At 43.0% G+C, this 16891-nt stretch overlaps 1 protein-coding gene across 1 annotated transcript in view; it reads right to left on the bottom strand.

Moving 5' to 3' along the window:
* The window catches only part of Kif15 (kinesin family member 15), a 71971-nt gene that overhangs the window by 38861 nt on the left and 16219 nt on the right, over positions 1-16891 (bottom strand). Inside the window, exons 6-10 of the mRNA XM_032911271.1 lie at positions 10306-10403; positions 7013-7192; positions 1869-2078; positions 538-663; positions 276-398 (exon numbers count right to left, since the gene is read on the bottom strand). Coding sequence (XP_032767162.1) covers positions 276-398; positions 538-663; positions 1869-2078; positions 7013-7192; positions 10306-10403 — 737 coding nt within the window. The remainder of the gene's footprint in view (positions 1-275; positions 399-537; positions 664-1868; positions 2079-7012; positions 7193-10305; positions 10404-16891) is intronic.

The raw sequence follows: 16891 nt of genomic DNA, 5'->3' as shown, positions 1-16891 counted from the left end.
ACTTAGAGTTTCAAATTACATGCACAAGGTTGAAAAAGATGAACAGGATATGGTGGTGCATGCCTTTAGTCCCAATACTCAGGAGGCTGAGGCAGGATGTTTGCCAAATTTATGATTACCCTGTGATATATAGCCCTAACATACATACATACATACATACATACATACATACATACATACATACATGCATACAGGCAGACATACAGGCAGACAGGCAGACAGACAGCAAGCAAACAAAGAAATAGATGAATAAATAATGCTAGAGTATATTTTACCTTGTTTTTAATCAGCTTGGCTCTTTGAGCAAAATTAAGTGTTGACAGTGTTTCCCCAAAACACCTGGATCCTGGATGAACATTTGCAATTATGGCTGTTTTGGCATTGCCACCAAGGGAGTCCTGTTTAATGACATCAATGGTGTATGTTTTTACATGGTAAATACTAAGATCTTTTTCAGAAAATAATAAAGACCCAGAAACTCTTCCACTATCCCCATAACCACAATGCAAAGGTGGCAGGCACCGGGATCAGCTTTACCCGAAGTAAGAAGGTAAGTTTGGAGTCCCGGTAGCAGACATGCCTCTGTTTCCCATTGCCCACATCAACAAGGGCAGTGATGACTTGGCCCAGGCAGCTCAGTGATCGGTTTATGTTACCTGCCTCCTAAGGAATTAGGGGAAAGCAAAAATAGGTGCAATGTCAATGTTTGATGTTCTGAGCTTAAATTTAAGTTGCAAGGCAAAAACCTGGGATGGAAAAGCAAAGAAGAGGCAAAATAAAAGAAAACTTCTAAGCTACAACAACGTACTCAATTATCCCACTTCCCATTTCATGTACACTTTAACTGCAGAGTGTTGTAAAAGTCTGATCTGAATCAAATGTGGCATAATGCTCTCTCTCACCACTGGTCAGCAACAGCAAGCTGGGGCTCTAGAAAGCATGAGACGTTACTGACCGGAATATTTAGCAGGCTAGATATACTGAATGCACTTCTGATTTACGATATTTCAGCTTAACCAGATGTCTTTGGAGGTAACAGCACTAGAAGTCAAGGAGAACCTGTATAAGCACATTCCCTTCTTGGCAGAAACATGAGCCTTTGCTGGCTGTAAGTTCAGCAGCTCAAATCTCTCTTCCACTTCTGATTCTTCTCTCTCAGGTCGCATTCCTCAACTACATAACTTGTACACATTCCAGTGTCGACACTGAGATACACACTGACAGTGCACATCTCAGTGCACTTCCTTCCCACGGCTGATAGCTCAGGTATTATACACGACTGTTCTCCTTTCTTGTTAGCTTCTCCCCTCTGATCCTGGCAGCAGCAGCTTGATAGATCTCAGTGTTTATAACATAGGCTTTCTACATGATGCTCCAGACTTTTCAATGTTTTCCAGGGCATAGAAAGCGGAGTACAAACGTGGCCGGGCACTCCTGGTCCTAATTGACCTGGGCTTTCTTGCTCTATAGCTGATCAATCTACTGATGCACACTGAAATATTCAAAGCATAGCTGCTCGGTAAGGCCCAACAAACCTTGAGATATCACTTGGCAGGGCAGGTGCTCTCTGTTTCTCTCTCCAGAATCAAACCCTGGTTTCTATGAGACAACTACTACTACAGACACCTCCCAACAGTCCACTCCATATTATCCTTTCTTTGTTCCCTCATGGCTGAAAGTAACCACTTTTGCTCCTGACAGGGATAGACTTCTATCCCATTCATGTTTACTACCATAATCTCATAAAATCTTTGCTCCTTCTTAGTAGGAACAATTCTCATTTCTTCTAAGGTCTTCACTGTACTTGGTGTGGCACTACTTCTCAGTAACAATTCGCACTAAGTAGAAGGACATCATTTTATTCCTACCTTCAACCTCATCCCTTCTGCATGGGTGTCTTTTTGCCTCTCAGATCCTGCTAAGTCCACCAGGTTGAGTAAGGAGGTCCGAATGTTCACAGCCTCACTGCTCTTCTCCATTGATTCTATTGTGATTGTAAAGACTGCATGAGACCTGGAAGATTCTCTGTTCATAGATGTTGATGCTACACGCCTGTTCCTCCAGCCTCTAGATAAGACCTTTGGGAAAAGGAAACTGTTACAGGAAGCCATGACAGGTGCACCCAAGGCAAATTCCAAACATAAAATAATACAAAATAATAACACATAGGTAATTATCCACCTTTGCAACAGAGTAATTTCCACATAGAACAGCGGCCTTTCCATTGTTATCTGGCTTTGTGAGAAGTTCTGTAATCACAAGTTCTAAGACGTATATATTTAGGTACCAAAGTTGGTAGAACTATAAAGAATAATATCAAAAAATGTTCTTCTTTTCCTCTTCACATCACAAAAAGAGACAAGAGTATGCCAGGCTGGCCTGGAACTCACTACATAATTCAAACTGGCTTTGATCCTGCTGCTTACACCTCCCAAGTACTGTGATTATAGACGTGAATCCCATTCTTTGGCTTAGATAATAAAATTCTAAACCCAAAAGAAATCTCAAGTCATCTTTAGTCTAATGTTTTGACAACTTTCTCCCTGTAAAGATTTTTTTTCCTTTCCATTAAGACAAGAAAATGTATCAAGGTTTAGATCACAAGCTCTTAGTTAGGCAAGCCACAGTTCAAACTCTGACTCTACTATCTACAAGGTGTGACTATAAAAAATGTTCTGCTTCTCTGTTTAAAAATGAGCATGTGATGGGGCTGGAGAGATATCTCAGTGGTTAAGAGCACTGGCTGCTCTTCCAGACATCCTGAGTTCAAACCCCAGCAATAACACAGTGGCCCACAACCATCTGTAATGGGATCTGATGCCCTCTTCTGGTGTGTCTGAAGACAGCTACGGTGTACTCATGTACAATAAGTAAATAAGTAAATAAATAAATAATTAAGAAAGAGGTGTGGGAGCAAGGCATAGTGGTGCAAGCCTTCAATCCCAGCACTGGAAGGCAGAGGCAGAAGCAGGCAAATCTCTGCGAGTACAAGGCCTGATCTACAAAGTAAGTTCTAGGATACCCAGAGCTACAGAGAAACCCCTGTCTTGGAACCAAAAGAGCATGTGGGCACTGACCTCACAGGGTAGAATATCTAAATTCAATATATATATTCCTACCTTGGGATGTTACTGAAATTTATATTGTGATTCAACATTGTGAGGATTGAAATGAGGCATGAGATGCTGGGAATGTCAAGTCCTAGGCAAAGTTGTGGGGTTTCTTAAGAGGGGGAAGGGTAGTAATGGCTGTGACAAGGACTCTCTATGTAGCTCTACTAGCTGGCAGCTCTGTTTAGACCAGTCTGGCCTCCAACTCACAGACCCACCTGCCTCTTCCTCACAGTGCAGGGACTAAAGAAGTATACTGCAACCCTTAGCCTCAGCTAAGATTCCTAACAGGCCTGTAGGTGATGCTGATGACCTGAGAAACACAACTTGGAGAACACACTCACAATATGTGTAAGGGTAACACAGAGAGCCCAGTAAAGTTACTTCAAAGGCTACAATGCTAGGTATGAAAACACTACTAAGAAAACAGTATAAAACTGAAATTACTTCTCAGTGTTGATTGAAGATTGAACAGAGGGCCTTTGACTACTAGGTAACCTCTATACAACTGATCAATGTCCCCTAAAATTGATATTACTTGAATTATTTATACTTTTCAACAGTACTTTATGCTTTCTTTTCATACCATTAAAATAAATATTTTAATATGAAGTCATTTATGTATTTACATAGCTTAAAAAATGTTTCTCAAACTCAGGACAAATTCCAAAAGCAATGGAACCACATTTGCTTACTTAACTCTTTGAACATTTAACTAACATTTATTTTTGAACAATTAAATTTGTATATTTAACTCTTTTTTTTTTTGGTTCTTTTTTTCAGAGCTGGGGACCGAACCCAGGGCCTTGCACTTCCTAGGCAAGCGCTCTACCACTGAGCTAAATCCCCAACCCTGAATATTTAACTCTTAAAAAACATTATAGTACCTAACATTTTATATGCTAACTTTAAAAATTATAGACATCTAAGAATAACTACATGCTAAAATACTTGAAAAAAAAAAGAAAGGAAAATGAAAACTTGCTAGGAATACATAATTTATCAAAATTGACCTGAATAAGAAATAAAATACTTGCATAGCTTTATTAAGGAATCTTATGGTTAAAAGTCTTGGGAAGAGGGAGTGGCTGATGTTTGAAAGTTGCTGACTGTGAAAGAGGTCCTGGGTTTTATTCCTAGCACATACACATAAATCTCCCAAACTACAACGAAGTACAAAGGATTAGTTCTACCATAATGTCTAAGTAGATTTCATTCTAAACACCCATTCCCAGATGCAGGTAAATTGGGCAAGGAGAACAAGACAAATGGAAATTACAGGTTGACCCTTATTAACCTTTAAGAACTTCATGAAAAGCTAGGCCTGGTGGTGCATGTCTTTAAACACAACCATTCAGAAGCAGACAGATTGCTGTAAGTTCCAAGCCAGCCCGGTTAACAAAGCAAGTTCAAGGACAGCCAGGGTTACAGAGAGAAAATCTGACATGAAAAGCAAAAAAAAACAAAAAAAAAAAAACCCAAAAAACAAAACAACAACAACAACAACAAAAAACCCCAATCCCAAAACAAACCAAATAAACAAAACAAACGAACAAAACAAAACAAAACAAAAACCTATTAAACAAAACACTAAAACTTCTATTGAGTACTTTATCAAACTAATGTGTTGACGAGATATTCCACCTATGGCATCTAACAAAATTTAACATTATTGATTTTAAAAGGTAGGTGACTAATCTGACAGAAACATTCCGTGAAAATCAGCTTTTGGGTGGGTGTGGTGACACCTATTTGAAATTTTTTGCACTTAGGAGGCTGAGGCAAAAGGAATACAAGTTTGGAACCAGCCTAGTTGGGCTACATAGTGAGTTTAGGCCAGTCTGGACTTCTTAATGGGACAGGGTCTCTTAAAATAATAAAATAAAATAAACAGACTCGACTACAGCCAACTGTGGTGGTTTTGTCTTTAATCCTAGCACTCAGGAGGCAAAGCACATGGAGTTCTATGAGTTCCAGGTCAGAATGGTACTCTCTACACACAGAGAGAATACCAGGACAGCCAGAGCTACACAGAGACCCTGTCTCAACTTATATGCAGATGGAATTACTTTTTAAGAATTCAATTTTGTGTTATAAAACTTATTTAAGGTTCTGGGGTGGTTTGAATATGCTTGACCCAGAGAGTAGCATTAAGAGGTGTGGCCTCATTGGAGTAGGTGTTGCCTTGTTGGAGGAAGTGTCACTGTGGGGATTAACAACGACACCCTCCTCCTAACCATGTGGAAGCCAGTCTTCTGCTAGCAGCCTTCAGATGAAGATGTAGAACTCTCAGCAGCCCCTGCACCATGCCTGCCTGGATGCCCTATCATCCCACCTTGATGATAATGGACTGAACCTCTGAATCTGTAAGCCAGCCCCAATTAAATGTTGTCCTTATAAGAACTGCCTTGGTCATAGTGTCTGTTCTCAGCAGTAAAACCTAAGACAGGTTCTAGAGAGATGACTGAGCAGGCTGCTCTTCCAGAAAACCTAGGTTCAATTTCCAGTACCCACTTGGCAGCTCACAACCTTCTTTATTTCCAGTTCCAGAAAATCCAATGCTGTCTTCTGGTTTCTGGAGGCACTATACACTGATGGCATACAGATATACCTGCAAGCAAAAAGCTATACACATAAAAGAATATAAGGAAAAGACCTTAATTGAAATGTCAATTGGCCATATCAGAGTCCTAAAATCTAGCAGAATGTTCTCAGATGTTTCTTCAGTGTGTTTATTTGCTCTCTCACAACAGGGAAGCAAACACAGAAAGATCAGTGCTCTCACGAGGGCCTTGTACAAGGAGCTCACAGAGCACCAGATGCTGATGCGTTATCTTCCTTAGAATGTCTTTCAGATTGTGTTACTACAATAAATACCATCGAATGTAAGGGGGCGGTTCTGATGCTTTGATCAGGAATCTGTGTTTACTGATGCTGAAGGTCCTCGCCCATAATTAATTTTTGATCTATCAATAAAGATGCCAGTGGCCAATGGCAGGGTGGAAAAAAAGAGGCAGGACTTCCAGATTCCACAGGCTGGGGAGAAGAACAGAATCAAGATACCCGAGGGAGAGAGACAGGCCAGACTTGGAGCTACAGGGGAGATCTTCCAAATGTAGGTGGGAAGGGAAAGTGGCCCCAAAACATATTGGGCAGCAAGACCAATGGGCTTCACAGAAGGTAACCAGGCAACTAAGTAGAGGGCAGATTTAGAAGCGTTGAGCTAGGAGTGAAAATAAGGGCACGCAAGCCTTGGAAGGCTTAGAAGAGCCCAGCCACTGAGCCAACAAGTCAGTTTAAAAATGAGCTAATGAGGGTTGGGGATTTAGCTCAGTGGTAGAGCACTTGCCCAGCAAGCACAAGGCCCTGGGTTGGTCCCCAGCTCCGAAAAAAAAAAAAAAAAAAAAAAAAAAAAAAAAAGAGCTAATGTGTACTTGTCTTTTATCGGCAGACATGGGATAGTTCCTGGCGGGTGCATGTGTGTGACCAGCCAGGAACAGAGAGCCTTGTAGAGCCTTTAGAGCCTTGTGTTCCTTGTAGACAAAACTACAGGCTACAATAAAGCACTGCAAAATCAGCAGCCCAGACCCCCCTACCCTCCCACTCATCTGTTTATAAGATAGGCTGTTACTGTGTAGCCGAGGCTAGTCTCAAACTCAATTCGTCCTGCCTCACCCTCTCAAGTGCTGAGAGCACAGGTATGTAACCCTCAAGTCTAGCCCCAAATTGGAGATTAACTAAGGAGAAATGTAGAAACTATTGCCACATTTTTTTCTCTTTAGTTCTCAAGAAGTTTGTCCTTGCTTTTATGAAACCTTTTATGATCTCAATCTTGACTTGAGGTGAGGACACTTTCTTGCGCGCTTATTGCTTAAACATCAAATGTGTTTGATGGCGGGCACCTGGTAGGCTTCAGCAGCTGAGGCCACCACCTGCTCCACTGCACCAACCACGAAGACGCCCTTCTTTATGTGCTCTCTTAAATACAGTCCGACCGATGCAGAGTCCAGCAGGTCGTATATCTGCTCATTGTAGACCTCAATGAAGGAGCACTTACAAAGGAAACTCTTCCCAGCTCCAGCCTGTAAAAGAAAAGCAACTGTTTTTAGTCATTCGTCTTCTGTGAGCTACTTCAGGTGTGCTTTCCTACTGTCCTTCAATATAACGTAAAACATAGAAAAGTCACTGAAAATAATATAGAAACCAATTCCAAAACATTCTGTAACTTTTAATATGATCACTGCAGCCCCAGGAGTCCAGTTTGGAGAGTACAAAAGAGTCTGCTCATGGCAATGGGAACAGAGCAATCCAAGTAAGTTTCCACTGCTCTCCATACTGTACTTCCTTATAAAGTCTTGGCTTTTAACATTTATCTATTGTGTCTATAAGTACAGACATACTCATACATGAAATATCTGTGTAGAGCTGAGGACAACTTCTGGGAGTCAGTTGTCACCTTCTGCCATCTGGGTCCGAGGGATCGAAATCAGGTCGTCAGGCTTGGTGGCAAGCATCTTTATAGACTGAACCATATCATTGGTCCAGACAGGTTTTACTTGAAGTAAGGTTCATGTTCTTTAAAATAATGAAAATAATTCATCCTAAAAACTATAAATTTGGGGCTAGAGGGATAGCGCAGAGGGTAAAAGCACATGCAGCTCTTATAAAGTCTTTGGTTTGGTTTTCAGCACCCACATAGGAACTGACAACACTAGGCCAAGTTCACTGCCCTCCTCTGATGTCCACAAGCACTGCACACAGACGACGCATGTAAGTACAGGTAAAACACTCATACATTTAAACGAAAGAAAACCTTACTTTTTAAAAAAAAAAAACATCACCTCACGGGCTGGAGAGGCAGCTTAGTACTTAAGAACACTCGACTGCTTTTTCTTCAGCAGATCCTCCTAAGAGTCTCTGTGCACACATAGAGGCTCATAAACATCTGTAACTCCAGTCCCAGGGGATCTTGCATGCTCTTCTGGCCTCCTTGGGTACCAGATATGCCCATAGTACACAGACATATATGCTGACAAAAAACCCAATATTCAAAAAAAATTTTTGTGTAGTCCTTGCTGTCTTGGAACTCTCTCTATAGACCAGGCTGGCCTTGAACTTATCGATCCTCCTGCCTCTGCCTTCCACATGGGATTAAAGGCATGCACCATCACCGTTCCACTCTAAAAAAGACCTTTTAGCCACAGAAATACATAGAACTAACTTAAGTTATTTTACTGTCATACACTAAGTCTAACTGCAATGTTTGGCACACTGCTGCAAAGGAGTAAATGGTTAAGCTGATGCTATTTACCAATTTCCTCGATACACAAGTACACAAAACACATAAGAACAAGGCTTCTCGAGGTGGAAACTTAAGGGTTCTTTGCATAGTCAGTTGTACTGGATGGTGTTTTGCTGGAGCAAACACATGAAGGAGTGTTTTCCTGAAGTGGACACAGGTGAAAGACTAAGACAGACTCATGAAGGAATGTTTAGCTGAAGCAGACAGAGGATGTTCTGCTAAAGCAAGCACATGAAAGGACTTGTGATGAAGTATTCTTTGCTAACAACACAAATGTACTGGTCTGCCTTACACTGCGTAGTTAAGCTTGATTTCTCTAGACTCTACAGAAAGAAACACACCAAAAAACTTGTGGTGGTGTGCTGCAGTTTCTTGCCACTTCCCCGGGCTCTGGATGATTGGGAGAGTGATGGCAGATGAGACAGACCCACGTTCTGAGGCAAGACCCGTGGAGAAGACATGATATTAGGAGGTGTAAATAGGACTCAACAGATAGACAGTAATGGAGGCTGAGCTAGGCTTGCTTATAGAGCTAGCTGTGCAATGGCTGTCTTGAGTGTTTGCAGATCTTTGCTTTGCTGAGGGAGGCACGGCCCAGAACTTCTCTTGGCCTTCCTTTTAGTCCTCGTCCCTTGAGTCTGAGGCCTGGCTGTCTCTGCTAGGTAGTGCCACTGCTGCTGATTTCTGTTTGCTAAACCCAACTCTACCAAACTGAACTGCTGATACCTGTGAAGTGTTTGCGAGTGGATCAAGCTGCTGCTGCTGACTTATGAACTGAACTGATTTCTAGACAATACAGATGGGAGTTGCTCCAAAGAACCTTTCTAAACAGGTCCACTTCCCCTGTATTCCTTATTTTCCAGTACCTCTGGTGGGTGGTGGGCTACAAGGGAGGTTAAAGCGTTTAAGAACCATCATTAAAAATAGGGTTTGAAGGTTGGGGATTTAGCTCAGTGGTAGAGCGCTTGCCTAGCAAACGCAAGGCCCTGGGTTCGGTCCCCAGCTCCGAAAAATAGAAAAAAGAAAAAAAAAATAGGGTTTGAACAAATTAAAGTTACAGGTTCTTAACTCTAGAATCTGCCAAGCCAGACAAATACAATCCTGAGAATAGCCCAACCTAGGGACCAATGAGAGGGAAAAGATGGCGTTCTTAGATAATGGAGTCATAACCCACACGGACAAGATGACAATGAGGTAGGTGCACGCAAGTTCTGCAAACAAACAGAGATGGGTCCATCGACACTGTCCATCAGGAGGACTACGGACACCTTTAAGTGTGAGCACAGCGAGAGGACGGGACTTGCAGTGTATCTCTATGTATTACTTTACTGCTGCGCTGATAAAAACCCACAGCCATGACAACTTACAGAAGGAAAGATTTATCTGGGCTTATGAATCCACAGGGTTAGAGGCCATGATAGTAGAAAGGAACAGTTGCTAAGGAAAAGGAACAAGATGCTAAGACCAGAAATTGAGGGCTCAAATCTCAAAACACAAGCAGGAAGAAGGGTGCACTGATAGTGCAACCAAGTGGGGACCACGAATGTAAATGCCTGAGACATTTCTCATCTAAATCGCCACACTCTGTTTTTCTTGGTTGAGATTTTCCTATACATTTTCATAAAGTACTTGGAGAGTCCAAGATGCTTCCACTCTCTTCTATACGCTGCATGTATGCCTGTGTGCCATGTGTGTGCCTGGTGCCAGAGAGGTTAGAAGAGGACATCAGACGCCCTGGCATGGGAGGAGTTACAGACAACTGCGAGCTGCTTTTGCCTTTTGAGTGCTGGGAACAGAATGCAGGTCCTCTGGAGGAACAGCCGATGCTCTTTACAGCTGAGCAATCTCTCCAGCACCCCCTCCCCGACATTCTGTTTTTACAGTAAATTTTACCTTTTCTTTTTCACGATCAATTAAGGAAAACAAATATTCGAAACTTCGTGGAATTACTCCTCTTAGATTATGAGAAAAATTATCAGAGTCCGATGGTCCTGAGAAAAAAAGAATAAAACAAAAACCTTTTATTCTGAGAATCCTTCAAAATGGCAATATTAAAAGGCAGTTTATAGAGGAATAAAATGATATATGGCATAATCAACATCCTAGTTGTTTCAAGCAGGTTACATTTACACCTGTGAAAGAACAATAATAAAACTGTCTGTCAGTGAGACTGAAGGGAAAGCCCACGGTAGCCAAAATGCTAAGCTTAACATAAATTAACATAACTCCACCCCCACGCTAAGCTTAACATGTCTCTACTGTCAGAGACCGACATAACTGTGCTCTGTTTTGTACTTTTGTTTTCATAGACTGTGATGGTTGAATGAGACTGGTCCCTCACAGGCCAGTTTGTTTGAATGCTTGGTCTGCAGTTAATGGAACTGTTTGAAAGGATTAGATGTGAGCTTGTCAGAGGAAGTGTGGTAGTGTGGATGGCCTTTGAAGTTTCAAAAACCCACACCATTCCCAGTTTGCTCACTCTCTAGGCCTCCTGCTTGTAGATCAGATGTAAGCTCTCGCCTACTGCTCTAGCACCATATTTGTCCTCCTGTTGCCATGCTCCCTGCCATGACAGTCAAGGACTAAGCCTCTAAAACTGTAAGCCCTGATTAGCTCTTTATTTTATAAATTGCCTTGGTCAAGTCTCTTCACAACAAAAGAAATAAGACAGAGACTAGTCTGTCCTCTAAGCCACAGATCCACACTGTGCGTGCTGTAAGCTTCAGAATTTTCAACTACAAAATGGGAATAACAATGTCAATAACTAGAGAGTTGTTGGGAAGAATTGAAAGTCTGCAAATAAAGCACCTATAATTATACATCAAACACACATTAAGTGCTAAAAATGAGGATTTGCTACTACTTTTTAATTGGACAGTAAAAGCTGTAGGATGTTGTACAGGTAAAGGCAGGTACAAGATAGAACGAGGCCTGTCATTGGACAAGGACAAGCAGGAGAAAAGTTTGAGAGAAGAGGAGGAGACTGGAACAGAAGGAGACTGAGCAGGAGAAGCCGCTGAGAGAACATGGAGGAACATGGATGTAAAAATTCCTCTTTGCACATTTACAGGTTGTTATGAATATTCTTTTCTTTTCTTTTTTTTTTTTTTTTTAAGCTGGGGACCGAACCCAGGGCCTTGAGCTAAATCCCCAACCCCGTTATGAATATTCTTAAGGGATGGATGTGTACAGGGCTTTGTGTGTCTAGGTGGGCAAATTAGATCTTATAAATTGGTTGTAAGTTAATTGTGTGGATGTACTGTACGTTGAGCATTTAACACATAAATTTGGCTGTTGGGTTCCAGTTTGCTGAGTAATGATTTCACTGGGTGTTGGGAGTGTGAACAGAGTCAGTGACAGGAAGCCATGCTAGTTTATAGAATGCTTGAGGCTAGCATGGTGTGGGGCCATGCTAGCACAGCCCTACAGAATGCTATCTGAGTCTTAGGCATGGTAACAACCACCCAGAGGACAGTGTGTGAAAGCAGTAACAGAGAAATAGCTAGAACACGCAGATCCTCAGGAGTGGGAACTAGCAGGAACCAGGACGAGTGGCATCCATTATAATTTTACAGCAACAGAAGCCATGCCATTAAGAAGCACAGAGTAATGGCATCATGGATTCCTAGCAGACAGCAATGCAGAGTGGTCTCTCTATGTTGTTATAAGTAGGAAAGGAGAAGTATGTGAGAAGTGTTAGGAATACTACTTCAGGCCTGTGATATGACATTACACACTGATATATCCTCACAGTTCTTAGCTCACAGGTTCTGCATCCTTTGTTATGTCCTGAGTGAGGGATAAGAAAGAATGTCCTTTCCTCGGGAATTTGCCTGCCCCTGATTCCTGAAGCAGCTCTAGAACAGTTCAGAGCAATAAAGAAGGAAGACTAGTTATAACAAGCCCATTTGAAATTGCATGATGCTAATGAAGCCATGACTAGAAAGTCCATAAACAATGGCAGAACGAGGATGCCAGGAAAATAGCCACATGCTCAAGGGATCTTAGTCCAACCTCGAGGAGAGAAGACCCTGAGGGTAAATTTGATCACCAACAGTCTGCTTTACATCCATTCCCAAAACAAGCTTCACTCCCCACACACACCCCAACAAAACAATTGGGTCAGCAGTTAAGAATACCTGTGCTCTTTGTGCTAGCTAGATTTTATATCAACTTGACACAAGCTAGGGTCACCTGATAGGGAGAACCTAAATTGAGAAAATGCCTCCAAAAGATCAAGCAAACCTGTAGGGCATTTTCTTAGTGATTAATTTGGAAAGGTTCAGCCCACTGTGGGTAGAACCACCCCTAAGTGGGTGGTCCAGTGTTCTATAAGAAAGCCCTTTGAGGACGCCAGTAAGCAGCACTCCTCCCAGGCTTCTGCATCAGCTCCTGCCTCTAGATTCCTGCCTTTGATAATGAACAGTAATGTGGAAATATAAGCCAACTAAACCCTTTCCACCCCCAATATGCCTTTGGTTATGAATATTAGCAATAGTAACCCTAAGACATTACTTTTTCCTGAGGACCAGAGCTTCTAGCACCCATATCAGGTGGCCCACACTGCCTGTAACCTCAACTCCAGGGGGATCCAGTACCCTCCTCTGGCACCTGTAAGCACACACACACACACATACACACACCCATAAATGTTAAAAAAAGAAGAAGAAGAAAAAAAGACTGGGGTATGGGACTTGTGGAGAGCTGAATATAACATATAACTCATGGGTGTTTCCATGGTGAACAAACACACTCACATCACAGAGTGACATGAGACAGAGACAGAAGATCCTCTCTTCCAGACTCCACACATCTGGCTGTGTGACAACTGTGGCAGCTTGGACAGAGAAAAGCCCTAGGAGGTAGTAAAGCAAAGCACATTTTAGGTTTGTCTTCAAGGACACTGCCAGGGACAAGTAAATACACAAGAGAAGGTGCCCTGGATGTTGGCAGCATAATCCTACAGGCTTGGCCCGGAAGATGGAGGAACAGGGGAGAAGGTCCACCAGCACAGGCATTCTGCCTCCATTCCTAGCCACCATCAGCACTAACTATATTCTACCACCTCTGCCAGAATTTTTTGTCTCGCCATCCAAATGGAGCTGGCCACCCATAGCCTGAAAACAGGGGCCAAAATAAGTCCTTCCCCCTTTAAACTGTTTTCAGGCGTTTTTCATGTTCCACAGAATACTATCACGTGCTATTCATTTGTAATCTTTCAGGAGAAGCCCTTATGGTAAACAAGTTCCCCTGAGTCCTGTGAATCTCCGAAGCATGGTTCTCAATCTCCCTAATGCTGAAGTCCTTTATTTCAATTCCTCATGTTGTAGCGACCTCAACCATTAAATTATTTTGATGCTACTTCATGACTGTAATTTTGTTGTTACAAATTGTAAATATCTGATATGTGACCCAAAGAGGTCGGGACCCCCACTGATTTGTAGCAAATTAATCAAACCTAAGGACAGGGTTGTGGGAACCCAGTCTATAGCTGATTGCTTTGCAACATGGGCCACAAACTGAGGCTTACAATTAGTACCTGCAATTGGGAAGAGAATCTGCCTTAGGCACTATGCTTTAAACCTACAGGATCTGAGAAATGAATTACATTAGGGAACATATAGCTGATGATTATTTGCTAGTTGACAGGGAGAAATTCTCACACCTTGTGAAGTCTTGTGTGTTATCTGAGAAGACCTGAAGAATCCCAGTATGTAAGCCTACTTGGAAGCTGCAACACCAACTTTTGCCAAGGACAAAGGAATCCCAACTTCCTATGACTACACAGAAGCTGTTCACTTGCAGAACTAAGGATCCTACGACCAGTGGCTACAACAGCTGTGTTAGCACCGCCTAATGCTCTTCACACCCCCTGCTGCTATTCTCACTGGTGTCAAATGCAAAGGGCTGCACCAGCTGCCAACAAGCACCCTCTGAGAAGCTCCCTGCCTAACAAGAATTCTGAGTAAACTGACCTAACATCTGTTTTTCCTACAGACAACTAGAGAGGTATCCATAGTTAGAAAAGCAGGTTCAAGCCAAGCAGAGCCCTGGCAATGAGAAGTGGACACAGAGTCCCATCTTTAACAAAGAAGCAATTTGCAACTGATAACGACAATGAGAAAATCAGTTTTCTCCAATGGAATGTATTAGGTATTATACACCACACTTCAGGGAAGGCCCTATGCCCAGGAATAGCTGGCTAATATAAAATGAATTGCATGGGTTTTTTTTTTTTTTTTTTTTTTTGGTGGACTTCTTTTGTTTGGGTTGTTTTTTGTTTTTTGTTTTTATTTTCCTTTTGTTGGGGTTTTTAAGAGAGACAGAAAAGTGGGAAGTGGTGTGGTAGCAAACACTTTAATCCCAGCACTCAGCAGACACAGGCAGATGGATCACTGCAAGTTTGAGGCCAGTTAGGGCAACACACTAAGACTCTGTTACAAAAAGGAAAAGATAAGGTATAGCTGAGTGGTGATATGCACTGGTAATTCCTGGACACAAGCAACCAAGGCAAAAGGACTGCGGCAAGTTCAAGGTCAGCCTGGGGTTCACTGTAACCCACTCTCGAATAAACCAACAAAGTGATATAGAAGGTATATAAACATTAGTTAAGTATGCCCCAGAGAACAAAGAAACTAACAGAAGACTGATGTACACAAGAAAGGTATAGGGAAGTAATAAAAACCTTACAGTCATCCTGAAAAGGCTTTGTAGCAAGGCACTTAGAAGTTTGTGAATACTCTTGTAAACTGTACTTTAAAGATAAAAGCTAAGCCAGGCTGTAGTAGCACAAGCCTTAAATCCCAGCACTCAGGAGGCAGAGACCAGAGGATCTCTCAGTTCAAAGCCAGTCTAGTCAACAGAGGGAGTTCTAGGACAGCCAGAGATACAGAGAAACCCTGTCTCAAACAAACAAACAAACAAACAAACAAACAAAATGACACCTGTGTGCAGAGGGCACACCTATAAACCTTGAACTTGGGAGCTGGAGACAGGAAGATGAAGTTCAACTTCACCCTTGGCTACAAAGCAAGTTTGACATCATCCTGGGCTACATGAGATCTTGAAAAGGGAGGTGGGGGTGGGTGGTGTTCTTGGAATCTCCCAGAAAGGAAAGAAAGGAGGAGCTAGACAAAGGGCTGCACACCATTAACCCAGAAATCCAGAGCAGGCAGACAAAGGGCTGCACACCATTAACCCCAGCTATCCAGAGCAGGCAGACAAAGGGCTGCACACCATTAACCCAGCTATCCAGAGCAGGTAGACAAAGGGCTGCACACCATTAACCCCAGCTATCCAGAGCAGGCAGACAGCTAGCAGAAATCCAGAGCAGGTAGACAAAGGGCTGCACACCATTAACCCAGAAATCCAGAGCAGGTAGACAAAGGGCTGCACACCATTAACCCCAGCTATCCAGAGCAGGTAGACAAGGCTGCACACCATTAACCCCAACTATCCAGGCAGGCAGACAAAGGGCTGCACACCATTAACCCAGCAGTCCAGAGCAGGTAGACAAAGGGCTGCACACCATTAACCCCAGCTATCCAGAGCAGGTAGACAAAGGGCTGCACACCATTATGGCAGAAATCCAGAGCAGGTAGACAAAGGGCTGCACCATTAACCCCAGCTATCCGAGCAGCTAAGAACAAAGGCTGCACACCATTAACAACTATCCAGAGCAGGCAGACAAGGGCTGCACACCATTAACCCCAGCTATCCAGAGCAGGCAGACAAGGGCTGCACCATTAACAACAGTCCAGAGCAGGTAGACAAGGGCTGCACACCATTAACAGCTATCGAGCAGCTAGACAAAGGACTGCACCCATTAACCCCAACTATCCAGAGCAGCTGAACAAGGGCTGCACACCATTAACCTAAGCTATCCAGAGCAGGCAGACAAAGGGCTGCACACCATTAACCAACTATCCAGAGCAGGTAGACAAGGGCTGCACCATTAACCCCAACTATCCAGAGCAGGCAGACAAGGGCTGCACCATTAACCCAGCTATCCAGAGCAGGTAGACAAAGGGCTGCACACCATTAACCCCAGCTATCCAGAGCAGGCAGACAAAGGGCTGCACACCATTAACCCCAGCTATCCAGAGCAGGTAGACAAAGGGCTGCACACCATTAACCCCAGCTATCCAGAGCAGGCAGACAAAGGGCTGCACACCATTAACCCCAGCTATCCAGAGCAGGCAGACAAAGGGCTGCACACCATTAACCCAGCTATCCAGAGCAGGTAGACAAAGGGCTGCACACCATTAACCCCAGCTACCCAAGATATCCAGAGCAGGCAGACAAAGGGCTGCACACCATTAACCCCAGCTATCCAGAGCAGGTAGACAAAGGGCTGCACACCATTAACCCCAGCTATCCAGAGCAGGCAGACAAAGGGCTGCACACCATTAACCCCAGCTATCCAGAGCAGGCAGACAAAGGGCTGCACACCATTAACCCAGCTATCCAGAGCAGGTAG

The sequence above is a fragment of the Rattus rattus genome, chromosome 8, assembly GCF_011064425.1.
Source record: "Rattus rattus isolate New Zealand chromosome 8, Rrattus_CSIRO_v1, whole genome shotgun sequence".
Classification (NCBI taxonomy): domain Eukaryota; kingdom Metazoa; phylum Chordata; class Mammalia; order Rodentia; family Muridae; genus Rattus; species Rattus rattus.
The sequence above is the reverse complement of the archived record's forward strand: the minus strand, read 5'-3'. Positions and strand labels throughout refer to the sequence as shown.